Below are 13,862 nucleotides of genomic sequence, written 5' to 3'. Positions count from 1 at the left end.
GGTCATAGGGTCATGGGTCGGACCAAGGTGATTTTGTAGACTACATAGATGATTCAGCAGATCAGAAATGATTGCAGACTGCTCAGAGTCGATGGAAGAGTTATACCGACCGATGCTGATTTGAGTTGGAGTTTCATGTCGGTCACATGGTGTTGCTGAAGGTCTCACCCTAGAAGGGTGTGATTTTCTTCAAGAAGAGGAGGAAGTTGGGGCCTCGATATATTGGACCATTCCAGATTATTTACAAGGTTGCATATAGATTGGATCTTCCGGAGGAGCTCAGCCAAATTCATAGCACTTTCCACGTTTTGCAGTTAATGAGCACTTGAACTATGTTGAGAGATCAGTGGTTATTCTGGAAAGGAAGGTAAAGGTTCTGCATAACAAAGAGGTACCTTTAGTAAAGGTACAATAGCAGCATCCGAAGGGATCCAAGTGGACCTGGGAGCCAGAGGCTGAGATGTGGGAGCATTATCCGAATTCGTTCACCGCAGCAAGCTTCGAGGATGAACCTTAGTTCAAATGGGGGAGATTTGTAACATCCCGATTCCCAGGTATGAGAATTTTTATTAAAAAAGGTAATTATTTCCTTGGAACCCATCGAGTTGATGGCCTCAACTTGACGTGTTGAAAGTATTTGGGCCACGTATATTTTTGGACCAACTTGACGAGTTGGACAGGAAAACTCGATTAGTTGGTGGCTGATTAAGAAACCATAATTGAAGGGTGATTCACCTTATTTAAAGGCCTTATACCCTTTGGGTGGCCTCCTTACCCGTCTCCCCTGTCCAGAAACCCTAGTCTCGTGCTTTCTCTCCCATATTTTAGTGTGTCTGAGCTTGAAGAGTATTTTCTTGGTGTTCTTTTGGAGAGATTGAAGTTGGTGTTGCCTAGCTTGAAGGGGAAGCTTTAGATCCAGAATCTCCTTAAGTTTAGCTACTCTTTTGAGGTAAAAAGTAGAGAACTTGCTCATCTATTTCTTAGATCTCTTCCTTGGAAGATTATTGTCATTTTTAGCTCAATTTGGGATCATTCTTCGGTTTGGGCATTTCATGAAGTTATTACTTCAGATTTGGACATTTTGTGGCGTCTTTGGGCTTAAAGTTTCAAGCTTTATCAAGTTCTAGGCCGTTTTCATGTTTTAGGTCCTTTATTAAGTCTTCTTTGAGCTTTGAAGCCTCTTAGTGAGATGCATGGACATAAAGTTAGCAACTTTACATGGTTTTCTAGCTCTTGGGTATCAGATCTACATTCTTAAGCTTTAGAATGGATGAAAAAGGACTGAATGAGTTAAGCTGGGAAAACTCGGCGAGTTATCCTGGCAACTCAGGGAATTGGCTTGGGTTTTCCCGCTTCTTTGGATACTGTAGGAACTCGACGAGTTGTTATGTGCACTCGACAAGTTGGGTAAACATGGACTGTTGACCTTGACTATTGACTTTAACTTTAACCATGGTTGACCAAGTCTGACTTTGAGGACATTTTGGGTATTCGGGGTTTTGATAAACATGGTTACATGGTGGTTGTATGCTTTTGAGTCCGGAGCTGAGTTTTAAAGTTTGATTTTACCAGTTCAGCACTACTTGTGACGTGAGTTTTCCTCACTGTACATACGGGTCAAAGACACCAATGTCGGCCCTTTTTGGATGGTTATCCTGGTAGATAGGATGTTGCTATGTTGTTATGATATGTTAGATCTGTATCTTGGTAGATAGGATGATGCTACTTATTGATTTGTATGATTTGTGTTTGTCTGTTAATCGGCTATGTAGTTATGAGTTATGTATATGTCGACATGTGTGTGTGTGTGGTTGGGTTGAGGCGGTCCTACTTTGTGCTATAGTCCAACAGACCAAGGGCGTTCCGGATAGATTGAAGGCCTGTGAGGCGGTCTAGTCAGGCCAAAGGCCCGACGAGCGGTTCGGATAAGATGTAAGCCCTGCGAGGCGGTCCAATCATGCCGAAGGCCCTGCGAGGCGGTTCAGTCAGGCTGAAGGCTCATTTATGCATGATATGGTCTATTATTTTATGTGGTGGTATTTTGGGAAAGACTCACTAAGCTCTTGGCTTAAAGTTTTTTTTTTTATTATGTTTCAGGTACCTCATATGATCGCGAAATGGTGAAGGCTTGATCGTGCACCTCCTCATATTTTGTGTTATGATTTCTGAGAAAAACTCTGATGTGAAACCTATCTTGAAAACAATATGTAATAAATGATGATTTTTGGACTTTTGTAAAAGTTTTAGATTTTTTAAAATTTTATGGATGTTACACTAGAAATATTAAGAGAATCCTAACTTGCACCTTGCGTCTGGCCTAAAGGTGAACCTTCGGAAGAGCAAGATTTTAGGTATTGGGGTTTCTAGACGTAAGGTATCTTTTATGGCTCGGTCGTTGAAGTTTCATTAAGGCGAACGTTTGTTCTATTATCTTGGTATGTCGGTGGGTGGGGAGTCTTTTAAAGTGTCGACTTGTGTTCCTCTTATTGACAAGTTCCAAAAAAAATTAAATGTGGAAAATTAGAACTTTATCCATAGGAGGGAGACTAACTACGGCTGGTAATTCTCGACACGACCCACGACACGATCCGCAACACGATACGAAATAAATGGGTTTGGGTTGAGTTTTTTAACCCGCCAACCCGTTAACCCGCCAACCCATTTATTAAACGGATCATATATGAGTTTCTCAAAAAATAAACGGGTTGACCCGCCAACCCGTTTATATTCTCAATAAAAAAATTATTTTATTTTTAAATGTATTTATATATCAAGTATTAATATTTAATAAGTATTATATAATATATACCATTGATTCATAGACCATTTGACTATTTTGACATTTTGACTCGTGGTGGATGGTCTAAGGTTGTAAGTCGTAACCTCTAAAGCTAAGTCTGTAACATGTTTCTATAAATGTTTTTAATTTTCATTGGGATGTTTAAGACTTAAATGTTTAAAATTTGGACCCACGAACCTGCCAACCTGTGAACCCGTATAGATAAATGGGTTGGCGGGTCATATATGGGTTTATGTTCCAAACCCGCCAATCCGTGACCTGTATATTTAAATGGGTCGTGTTTGGGTTGACATATTTTGATCCGCCAACCCGCGACACGCCAACCCGAACACGACACGATTGCCAGGCCTAAGACTAACCTTGATAAGGTCCGTTCTTGGCAGCCTTGGAAAATTTTTCTTTTCGCTTTAAAGTCCTTAAAAAGATAATTTCAAAGCTTGAAAGTATTTGTAATGGGTTCTTATGGGATACTTCCTTAGATCAAAAAAAAAAAAAAAAAAAAGATCACCTGGATTGCACGACAGGAAACCATGAACTCCAAAGCTTTAAGGGGCTTAGAGATTAGAAGGTTACGCGCATGTAACCTTGCTCTTATCACGAAGTGATAGTGACGCTATAAAGATGATATATAAGGAATTTGGAAAAAGGTTATTACTTGCATTTATGGGGATCACGGGGGGCTAGGAGTGACGATACTACTGGGTAAAGGAGTACAATTTAGGGCAGAATAAGCAAGTGTGTAAGGATTTGGAGCCTTTTAATATTGATCTTAATACACTTTTCTTAGAAGCAACAATTATGGGGTAATTCGAGTGTAGTGAGTGGTGCTGGAGTCTTGATGCTAGTGGCGGTTTTACTGTATCTTCCCTTAGGAAAGAAATTAATAAAAGTTTCTTGGAGTATGCTAACATGCATACGGTTTGGATTTACATTGTTCCGGGGAAAATCAACACTTTCATATGCATACATGACTTGGTAGACTACTGATGAGAGCTAACCTTGTTTGGAGGGGGTGGGTATTCCAAATACGTTATGTCTGATGTGTAACGCTTTTAAGGAGAATGAAGATCATATATTTAAAGATCGTTCAACCACTAAGGAGTTGGGAGTATTTCTATGCGTTTGGTGGAAGGATGCTCCCATTGACAATGACTCTTTGGACAACTTCATTAGAGTTAACTCAATAAAAAAAAAGGATGTCATCTCTAAAACTTCTTATGGTTTAGGACGAACATGAATAGTTTGATTTTTAATAGCAAAGTGAAAAACTCATTCCTTCTTGCTTTTGATGTCATTGCTGATTTTTTTGGCTCAAAAATAAGATTACAGGGGGAGATCTTTGTCTTGGGACCTATGGGTTTATACCCCAATCTATGTCTTGTTGTTTTTTAATAAAATTTTGCTATCAAGAAGTCGTGTTTACCTTTTTTTTTTTTTTTTTTTTTTATCAAAATGATAACACACAACAAGAATTAGAAAAATGTTTTTACTTTTTAGCTTTAATGGAATAGTTGATTAAAAAATTAAGTAAAAGAAATTGAATTAGCTTGTCGAAAGAGACTGCAGACTTTGAACAAGTGGGACATTAATTTCCTCTTATATTTATCCAAACCAACGCATCTCTTGCAGGCTGCTTCTTCAACGACCTTCATCTCTCTCCATCTTCCCCATTTCTGGCAAAGAAAGATTGATATGTATCCCACCTCCAATTCATCTTCCGCATCTCAGACTTCAGGAGGAGATCCTAACGCCATCAATGGCAGTAACGTTAGCGGCGGTGGGGGAGGAGCACAGCAAGGCCTCGCTCGCTACCGTTCTGCTCCCGTCTCCTTTTTAACCACCACCGTAGACTCCGTCATCAATGGGCAAACCCAACATACCACCGTCGGAAATCACAATATGGTTGGCGGAGGCGGAACCCCTACTCGCTTTTTCTCACCTCCAGACTCGACCTCTTCGCATCTCTCCACCGGAGATCGGTTACAAACCACCTCATTCCGTTTAAACGAGTTCGCAACCGCTTTTAATGGTTTGAAAGGTACATCTCAGACTCCGTCTCCCTTATTCCGGCACGGCAGCTCCCCCGCCGGTTTTCTCAACACCCTTGTTTCTTCTACCCCCACTGGTTCGTCCCTTAATTATATTTTCACACCCTATTTTACTTATGTATCTAATTGAAATACATACTTAATTTGTTAATTAGCAGGAAGATTATATTAGCTCGGTTAAATTATAAAAACATCTTGACCTAGAAGTTTCCATGATGATATATAGTATTCATCGGACTACGCATAAAGGGAAACCCTAAAAATTATATTATATTCATAATTGCTTTCAACTTGCATTGTTCGTTTAAAACGTTTCAAAAATCATTTTTTTTTTATCTCTATCACTGTTCGTTACCTTTTAATGCGTATACCCTTACAACATATAGGTTTATCAAATGCATGGTTGAAGATATAATACACATTTGACCACCCTCGCTTAAACTCTTCAATTTCTTGATCTCTTTCTGCAATTTAATGTATTGCATATATAGAGAACTAACTTATTATTTAATATGAAATGAGGGCCTAATTTAGTGAATTTCTACAGGAATGCACATATATAAAGTATCACACACATTAGTATTCCAAAAAAACAAATGTACCAATAACACTTGATAAAATCGTAGAGACATGCACAAGGTAAATGTATTTTCATGCAAATACATGAGTATTTTTCCTATAGTTTTAAAGATAAAGCAATCTTATACGATATATATCATATACTTTCAGAAACTTAAATTCTAACTTTTTTTCATCGCAAAACTGGATATTGCTCTAAACATTATTTAATTATGATGTTTAATTCATGCAACGTATGTGTACTATTATGCATTTTCAGCACTCTTAATGGGGAGATTATTCATTAATTCACGACTTTCTGATGCATTCTGAATTTTTTTGGTAGTTGAAAATTTGAAATATATGATTAATGTATTAAATTCAAAATTGAATAGACTTATATTTTACATCTTTTGCACTAATACTTCAATAGTTATTAATTATATAGATACTATATATTATGCATATTTATCTCTTGATGGGGGTATTATTCATTAACTCACGAATTTCTTATATGTTAAGTATTTGTTAAGGTTGAAATTTTGAAATGATGAATTTATTAAATTCAAAATTGCATAAAATTATATTTTTACATCTTTTGCATTAATAGTTATTCTCTTTGATAAATAAAAGTTTTTTTTTTTTTTTTTTTATCACATATCTTCTTCTCATTCATTTTGCTACATGATTTTTTTTAATTTATTTTCATTTTCTTATTTTTCACTTGTTATTTTTCGAGATTTTCATTATTATATTAAATTTCTAGAATTATATATATGAAAGGTTCTCATTCTATTTATATAAAATTATCATTTTATTAATTTAAGAATAAATTCACATAAATATTAGAAACTCATTGATTTTTTTTTCAATTATTTTATAAACTATTTAATATTTACATATTGATATTAAACTTTTTATTCTACCTAATAAATTAAAATAATTTTATCACTTGTCGTCTTCTAATACATTGTGTTATTTATTTTTTATATGTCATTTTATGGTTTTTGCATTTTATTAAATTTCGCATAGAATTTAAATGTTATAATAAATGCATATTAATTTTATTAATGAACTTTACTTCTAATTTTAAAATTACTAAATTAAACCTTATTAGTTTCATTTATTTATTTATCTAAATTATTTGTTTAAATTAAAAAAAAAAAACATTTTATTTTTCTTATTTTTTTATAAATTCATAAAATACATGGATGTCACACCTAATTAGTTATGCATATCATTATATTTTGTAATAAAACAAATTAGGCTTACGTACATTATATTTCTCCAGATGTAATAGAACATATCATTACTTATTTATTTAAAATATAAGGGAATTTAGAATGTATGAATACAAGGTCTTCATTTGTTAACCAAAGGGCATATAACTCATGTTTAAACGAAAACCCTACGTTGAAAACAATAAACACCAATCCTTAATTGGACTGCCTATTACTTGGTTACATCCATTTTCCAGCACATAACAATTCCATCGAACAATTAATTAAGTTTCCTCCCACATATGGAAGATATATAAGACCTCAATTTATAAAAAGATCCTAAAAGTCTGGTATATTTTTTAATCAATGTTTTGGAATATTTTCAGTTAATATATAGAAATTTTTAAAATCAGATTTATCAGTCACATACTTATATATTTTCATAAACAAATTATTAACATATAAACATTCTTTTCTTGTTCACATGTTCCAAAACACTTATTTGTGCTAATTGGTTTTGCACTTAATTGAATTAAAACTATTTTAACATAATTATGTCGATCAATAGTATTGTCCTTTAAATATTTAACTAAATATTATATATTTTTGACACTCAATTGGAAGACATTCACATGAAACAAGATTGAACGAGTAGTTAAAAAGACCAATAATACACTGTATATGTAGACAAGTGGGACTTAAATATCATCCATAGGTTTTAAACAAAGCCCATGGTTTTGCTTTTCGAATATTTTTTTTTCTTACTGTTGTATTTGATTTTTAATTGATTAATTTGTATATACATATTTCTTTAGTTGTATATATATATATTCTACAAAACACTATAAATCGAGCCGATAAAATATATACTTAAACGATTATAATCTAACGAATAATAGTTAAACAAAGGTGTATAATATCCTACAACTCAAGCCCATAAAATATTTCCTTAAAATGTATTATTTGAAGCTTTGGATTTCATCATCTAATAATTGTTCTTTGATTTAAAATATTAAACATGTATTAAACCATATTACCATTATTATCTACTCTTCAATCGCGTTGACGTCGACTCTTTTAATATCTATTGTAAGTGCTTTGTATTTTTCTAAAATAATATAATTTTTATATCAATTTGCTATTTGAAAATACATCGTCGTAGACATTCAGACCGAAAAGACAAAGCATTAATTACGAACAAAAAGGCTATATAAAATATAATAAAAAACGGATGAAACTAGCTAGTAGTGTTTCTATACATACTTGAATACACTTTTATAGATAATAGTATGTGGTATATTAAATTTAGAATTATAATTCCATCCGTCATATCTTTTGGTATATATAATTTAATTATATATTGTATTTCCATTTATACTTATTTATGTTTATTGTAGAATTTTAATGTGACATAAAGAATATATTAAATCATGCATCGAACATAAAATATAAATAAATATAAAAATAAAGTGTCGCAAGTTGCAATTCGCAAGTTGCAAGTTGTAATTGTTTAGTTTCAAAGTTGGTTGATTGGTGGGTAGATTCAGTGCATCAATCATCATCATAACCATTCGTACCTGACCAATCACATGTCTCCCCTTCAACCCCACCTGATCCCCACTCAAACATATGCTCGTCGCGCATGTACCAGAATCTAATTTCCATACATATATAAATCATGTATAATAATAATAATAATTAATAATAATATCAAGTATGTATTTATCTACTTTTAGACGAAATGATATAGAACTATAATACATACAACTGCATGCATGTAATCATTTTTGATGCGATAGCAGTCATATTTCATTATTTAAAAGACATGAAAATATGTAACACCGAATTAAAGGTTTCTAATTACAAAACCGTTTAAAAATTAAATTGATTCTTACTTTTTATACCTACAAATGTTCCTACCAAATAAAATTATGATAAGTGTCATCTTTCCATATTTTTTAAACTAAATCATTAAGACTATATTAGGAATATATCAAATACAATTAAATTGAATGGTGATTTGTTATAATTTTAGTGGATAGGAATAATTGTAGGAATAAAAGGTAGGAGGCAATTTAATTTCTCATGTTATAAACTTTTACCAATATATGCAGCTGGTTTTTTATTTTAACTCTTAAATTAACATGTTATACGGATAAACTATTGATGTTGTTGTTTCGTAATGAATATATTTCGTATAACAATCATTTTTTACGTAATTTAGAAAACAAACATAATTATATGAACTAATTGATGAGATGATAATGTAGACGGAAGGGGTTCAAGATTAAGCTCTCAACTTAGTTTCACTGGAACAAGTTCTTTTTCTCAAATATCCGAAGAGAACAACATTGCAAATTCCCTAATGTTTTCAAACTCATCGCATAACAAAAGAGCTAAGCTTGACATCAATGGTCTTAATGTCATGGATTCTGAGGTACGTATTTGGATATTTTTATGCTGATCCCACTTATTATATGGAGATAATTAATTATAAAAATGTGATTTAGATTCAATTTAATTGATAAAAAGATTATATATACTAACAATTTAATTAAATTGAATTTTAGCTTAATTTTGGGCTATCAGAATCTGCTCTAGAGGCAGCCACGATGGAGAAGATGATGGACCTTCCTCATGATTCTGTCCCATGTAAAATCCGTGCCAAGCGTGGTTGCGCTACTCATCCCCGGAGCATTGCTGAAAGGGTAAATCAATGTGGATTTGTTTTACTATAAAGATAAGATATAGTAAATTATTGGATAAAAATGAATATTTAAATTATGCATTATAACATGATTATCTTATACACAAATATGTTGATGAAGACATGTAAAATACAAATAAAAAATGGGATATAAATACGATAAAGATTAATATCATAAAATAACAACCAATAATATATAGTTTAGTTTGATTTTGTGTTTAATAGTACAAAGGGTGCAACGGGTGGTATTCTTTGTATTTGGGACCCTTTGTTGTTTGCCAAATATAGATCGTTTTCTTCAGATTCTTTTGTTGCAGTGGTTGCAAACTCCTATTGTCACTTCATTTTTTATTATTTCGGTTTATGTGCCTCAGGGTATTTGGTTGCAAAGGGACCTTTTGAACCTAGTAGGTATGATTAATATTGGGAAAACTTAGGGTTTTGGTAGAGATAGGGATACTAATTTTGATCGTGATATCACTTTCCGAACTGATATTTTTATCTTATCTCTATGTTACAAGAAATTCAGTCTAAGATAATTCAAGTGGACACTTACGATTCTAGGTATAGAAATCGTAAGCCAATATACTAACGGATTCTATGAAAGTATGATAAAAAACGAGAGCTTAAGATCGTAATCCTCTTCTGAAGAGGAATAACTATTTATATATTAAACGAGATTAGTGTTTCATTAGGGTTAGGCCTTCATTAGTTGCTTTGGAAGCAAGTCATGATAATCTGGATTTAATGAGGATTTAGGGTTACCAAAACTAGTGGGATCCCAGCCAGGGGCTCTGCCTCTTGGACCCCGCTAAGGGCGTTGCCCATTGGAAACCACAGACTCAGGGGCGCTGCCTCCGGACCCCCGACTAGTCGTCGAACCGGATTCTAATTCAATCTTATACATGCGTGTACTCCGCACAACCCGGTATATATATTAGAGTACAAATTATGAAATCCCTTAGCACATATATTAGTTCCAATTACTTCAAATGATATGGTAACACTAAAATCACCAACAATTACTTGGTGTCATGGAGTGGTGGTAATCATGGATGCATTTGATGATCATCATTTGGATTCACAACGATATGCTTTGATGTTCCACTCTTAACTTTGCAGGTGTTTTTAATGAATGTATCTCTAATGCTAGTCTTGTTGACCTCCCTTTAGGAGGGTAATCCTTTACGTGGCTAGACAAAATAGGCAACTAAGATGAGCAAGATCGACCAATTTTTGGTGTATGGTGGCCTTACCGATGTGTTGACAACCTTTCTGGTTTAGCTCTTGATCGTCATTTATCAGTCCACCAACTGATTCTTCTAACAAAGGTTTCTGTTGATTACAAGTCGAGACTGTAAAATCCTCTTAGGCACATATATACCACAATAGTATCGCCCAACACGAAAACTTCTTAGGGGTTATACATCCTGAAATTGTTCGCATCTGGACAGGCTTATTAATAAAGTTCTTATGGGTGTAAATAAAGATCTTGGACTCGAGGTTGTCTCTAATCTTCCAAGGATCCAGTTCTGGCTAATGGGTCTTTAAGTTATGAGTTTCATCTTTAAAGGGGGTTGACATTAGGTGTCCCTCTGTCTCCTTATGCTTTTTTTGAGATAGCTAGAAGGATTACCTGTTAAGGTTTAGCCTTTCAGGAGGTTGGTTCTAAGAAGATCTTTTATGTGGTCTTTCTTTTGGGAAGCAGACCATGGAAACCACTCATTTTTTATGCAAATGATGTGATCTTTTTAGGTTAGTAGTCCCACAAAATGTTAACAATGTTGTTCGTATGGATTTCTTGTTGGTGTAACCTTTATCTGATCGATGTGTAGAAGGATGTCGTAAAAAGATTACTACTAAATTGTCATCTTGGAAGGCTAAGACTTTATTTGTGGGTGGTCGGCTAATGTTAATCAAGCCGTTCTTGGAATCTTTTCCAACTTATTTCATGTCTTTGTTTAAAGTGTTGTAGGCTATGACTTGAATTAGTTGGCGTAAGCTGTTGGGGTAAAAAGTCCATGGTGGTCTCGACATTGCTAGTATATTTGCGTTTAATCATATGCTATTCTGTCCAAGCAGATTTAGCGGTTTTGGTATTACCCCATTTCTTTTTAGGTTCGTATGCTAATTAAAGGCTATTCATGATGATCGTGGTCTTATTGGCAGCCTATGTCAACGTCCAATTATAGTTTAATATTCTAAATGTGTGTTATAGTTTGAGGAAGAAATGTGTGGATCTATTTTCTTTTTGAAAAAAACAAATTAATGATTGGTTGATATCAATCTTTTTATTGGAGGCCACGTAGGATTTAACATTTTTTTTTTTTTTTTGCTTACACAAGTTTTTTGTTTTCTTCATCATATCATTTGTAATTTTTTTTTTAATATCAACCAAATGAGTTCATGTTCTTCAGTTAACTATTTTTTCTGAATTATAATAAAGTCACTAGGTTATCAAAATTTAGATTGTGATATCAAGTTTCAAATTGCAAGAAGTTCTCTATATTACTACAATATTTCGATTTTGAGACAATTATTTTTCTTAATTATTTAGCATTAATAAAGGAGGATTAGTTCACATTTGGTTGACTCGTCAACGCTTATTAATTACTTCCAAGTTCTTATATTTTGTTGTTGATTTAGGAAAGAAGAACAAGAATAAGCGGGAAGCTGAAGAAGTTGCAAGATCTTGTTCCAAATATGGATAAGGTAGCCGTGTCACTTAGATTGCATCTTTTATTTTATGATTTTTGTTTTAATTCTATTTGCACCAAATAAACAAAACCTATAATTGTATCATTTTTATACCATTACATACAAAATATAATTACAAAGGTATTTTGGTGAAAATTCTTTTTGCAGCAAACAAGCTATTCAGACATGTTGGACCTGGCTGTACAACATATAAAAGGCCTTCAAACTCACGTTCAGGTTAGTAGAAACTATATTAAATAATAATAAATGAATGATAAAATATTCTTTTTAACTTATAAGTAAATTTTTTAAGTAATATACGTTCGTTATTAATTGTGTTACGAGATTTTAAGCACCAAAAAGGCTTGGGGGCATATTGCATGTTTTCTTGACAATGTTTCTGATTAATCTTATATTGTAGATCGTGCGACATGGTTAATTTTTGCTTCTTTTGTAGAGCCTTAACAATGAACTCCAAAATTGCAAGTGTGGATGCAAACCCAAATGAAAATTATATTGATGCAACAAGATATTGAAGGGAAGTCTCTAGGGTAACACATGATGTTGAGATAGACATCCAAGGGATCATATAAGAGCGTCATTGTTCACGTGAAAACGACTAGACGACCATGGAGTTGCATTCAATGGAAAGCAAGTTAACTTTAGCTTTGGTTTAATATACGTGTTCTTTTGTATCTTCCAATCTGCAGCACAACCAAATATATGCACATTTAATTCTTGATTAGGATATTTATGTAATTACAGGATTTTGGTAATGTTTATGTAATTATAGAAGTTACATCTAATTATTGGGTTGTATAACTATATCATGAGTTCCTTGTGATATTGTTTATGTGACGGGTATATCTATCACATTCATTAATTTGATTAATTTTGTTTGTATGTGTAATATCCCAACTCCCAGTTATAATAATTATATATTATATTTATGAGTAAACTGAGCAACTCGACGAACGGGAGCCCCAACTTGGCGAGTAGAGACGATTGGACCACATGGGTTTTACAACCAACTCGACGAGTCGGTGCTATAAGTGGAAACCCTAATCTTCCGGTTTTGTGTCCTATTAAAAGGGTCTTAAGCCCTCATTTCTTACTCACCGGTCATTCAACTCCCCTGTATGAAACCCTAATCGATCAAATTGATTTGTGAGTGATAAAGTGAGTGAGAGAGAGAGAGAGAGAGGCTAAATTGAGTAGTTTTGTGCATCTTTGGAAGGAGATTTGGAGAGCTTGACGTGTTTGATCAAAGAGGGGTTGTAGATCCAAAGTTCTTCAGTGATTAGCTTTAGTGCAAAGGTAAAATGTTTCTATTATGACCTTTCCTTTGTGAGATCTTAGTTTAGGGAGGTTTTGAGGGCTTTCTCCTATCTATCTTGAGACAATGAGTATTGAGCATATCATGAGGTTGAAACCTCAAATATGGACTGTAGGAGGACTTGAAAGCCCAAAAATTCGGGCTTTATTGAGCTAGAGAATAGCTTTTGTGCATCTAACCCTTGTTGGAGTTTGTATTGACATTATGAGCCTAATATGCCATGCATGAACGTAAAAGCTCGTAGCTTTATGTGACATTCGAGCCTTGGGAGTCTAAATCTGGAATTTGGGGTTGTAGATCTGCCTTAAAACGTCTGAATGAGAAAATAGATTGAATAGACTAACCGAGTCAATGAGCTGACTCGACCAGTCGGCTAAGGTTTTCCCCGATGAGTCTGGACATGGGAAACTTGGTGAGTTGATGAGACAACTCGACGACTTAAGTTGGGATTTCATGACATTTTTGAAGGAACAATGGGGACTCGGTGAGTCACATA

The 13,862-nt window shown here is 33.7% G+C and overlaps 1 protein-coding gene across 2 annotated transcripts; it reads left to right on the top strand.

The window, feature by feature from the left end:
• Positions 1-4,412: 4,412 nt before the first annotated feature.
• LOC145000940 (transcription factor bHLH128-like) lies at positions 4,413-12,672 on the top strand. 2 transcript variants are annotated; one of them, XM_078960242.1, is made up of 6 exons: positions 4,413-4,838; positions 8,897-9,063; positions 9,197-9,334; positions 11,980-12,045; positions 12,199-12,267; positions 12,488-12,672. In XM_078960242.1, the coding sequence occupies exons 1-6, from the start codon at positions 4,493-4,495 to the stop codon at positions 12,536-12,538; spliced, it is 837 nt and encodes a 278-aa protein (XP_078816368.1). In that variant the 5' UTR covers positions 4,413-4,492; the 3' UTR covers positions 12,539-12,672. The 2 variants fall into 2 exon arrangements, with proteins under 2 accessions (XP_078816368.1, XP_078816367.1); XM_078960241.1 differs by having other exon boundaries at positions 4,413-4,925.
• Positions 12,673-13,862: the final 1,190 nt, after the last annotated feature.

The sequence above is a fragment of the Lactuca saligna genome, chromosome 6, assembly GCF_052625555.1.
Source record: "Lactuca saligna cultivar CGN05327 chromosome 6, ASM5262555v1, whole genome shotgun sequence".
In the NCBI taxonomy this organism is placed as follows: domain Eukaryota; kingdom Viridiplantae; phylum Streptophyta; class Magnoliopsida; order Asterales; family Asteraceae; genus Lactuca; species Lactuca saligna.
The sequence above is the reverse complement of the archived record's forward strand: the minus strand, read 5'-3'. Positions and strand labels throughout refer to the sequence as shown.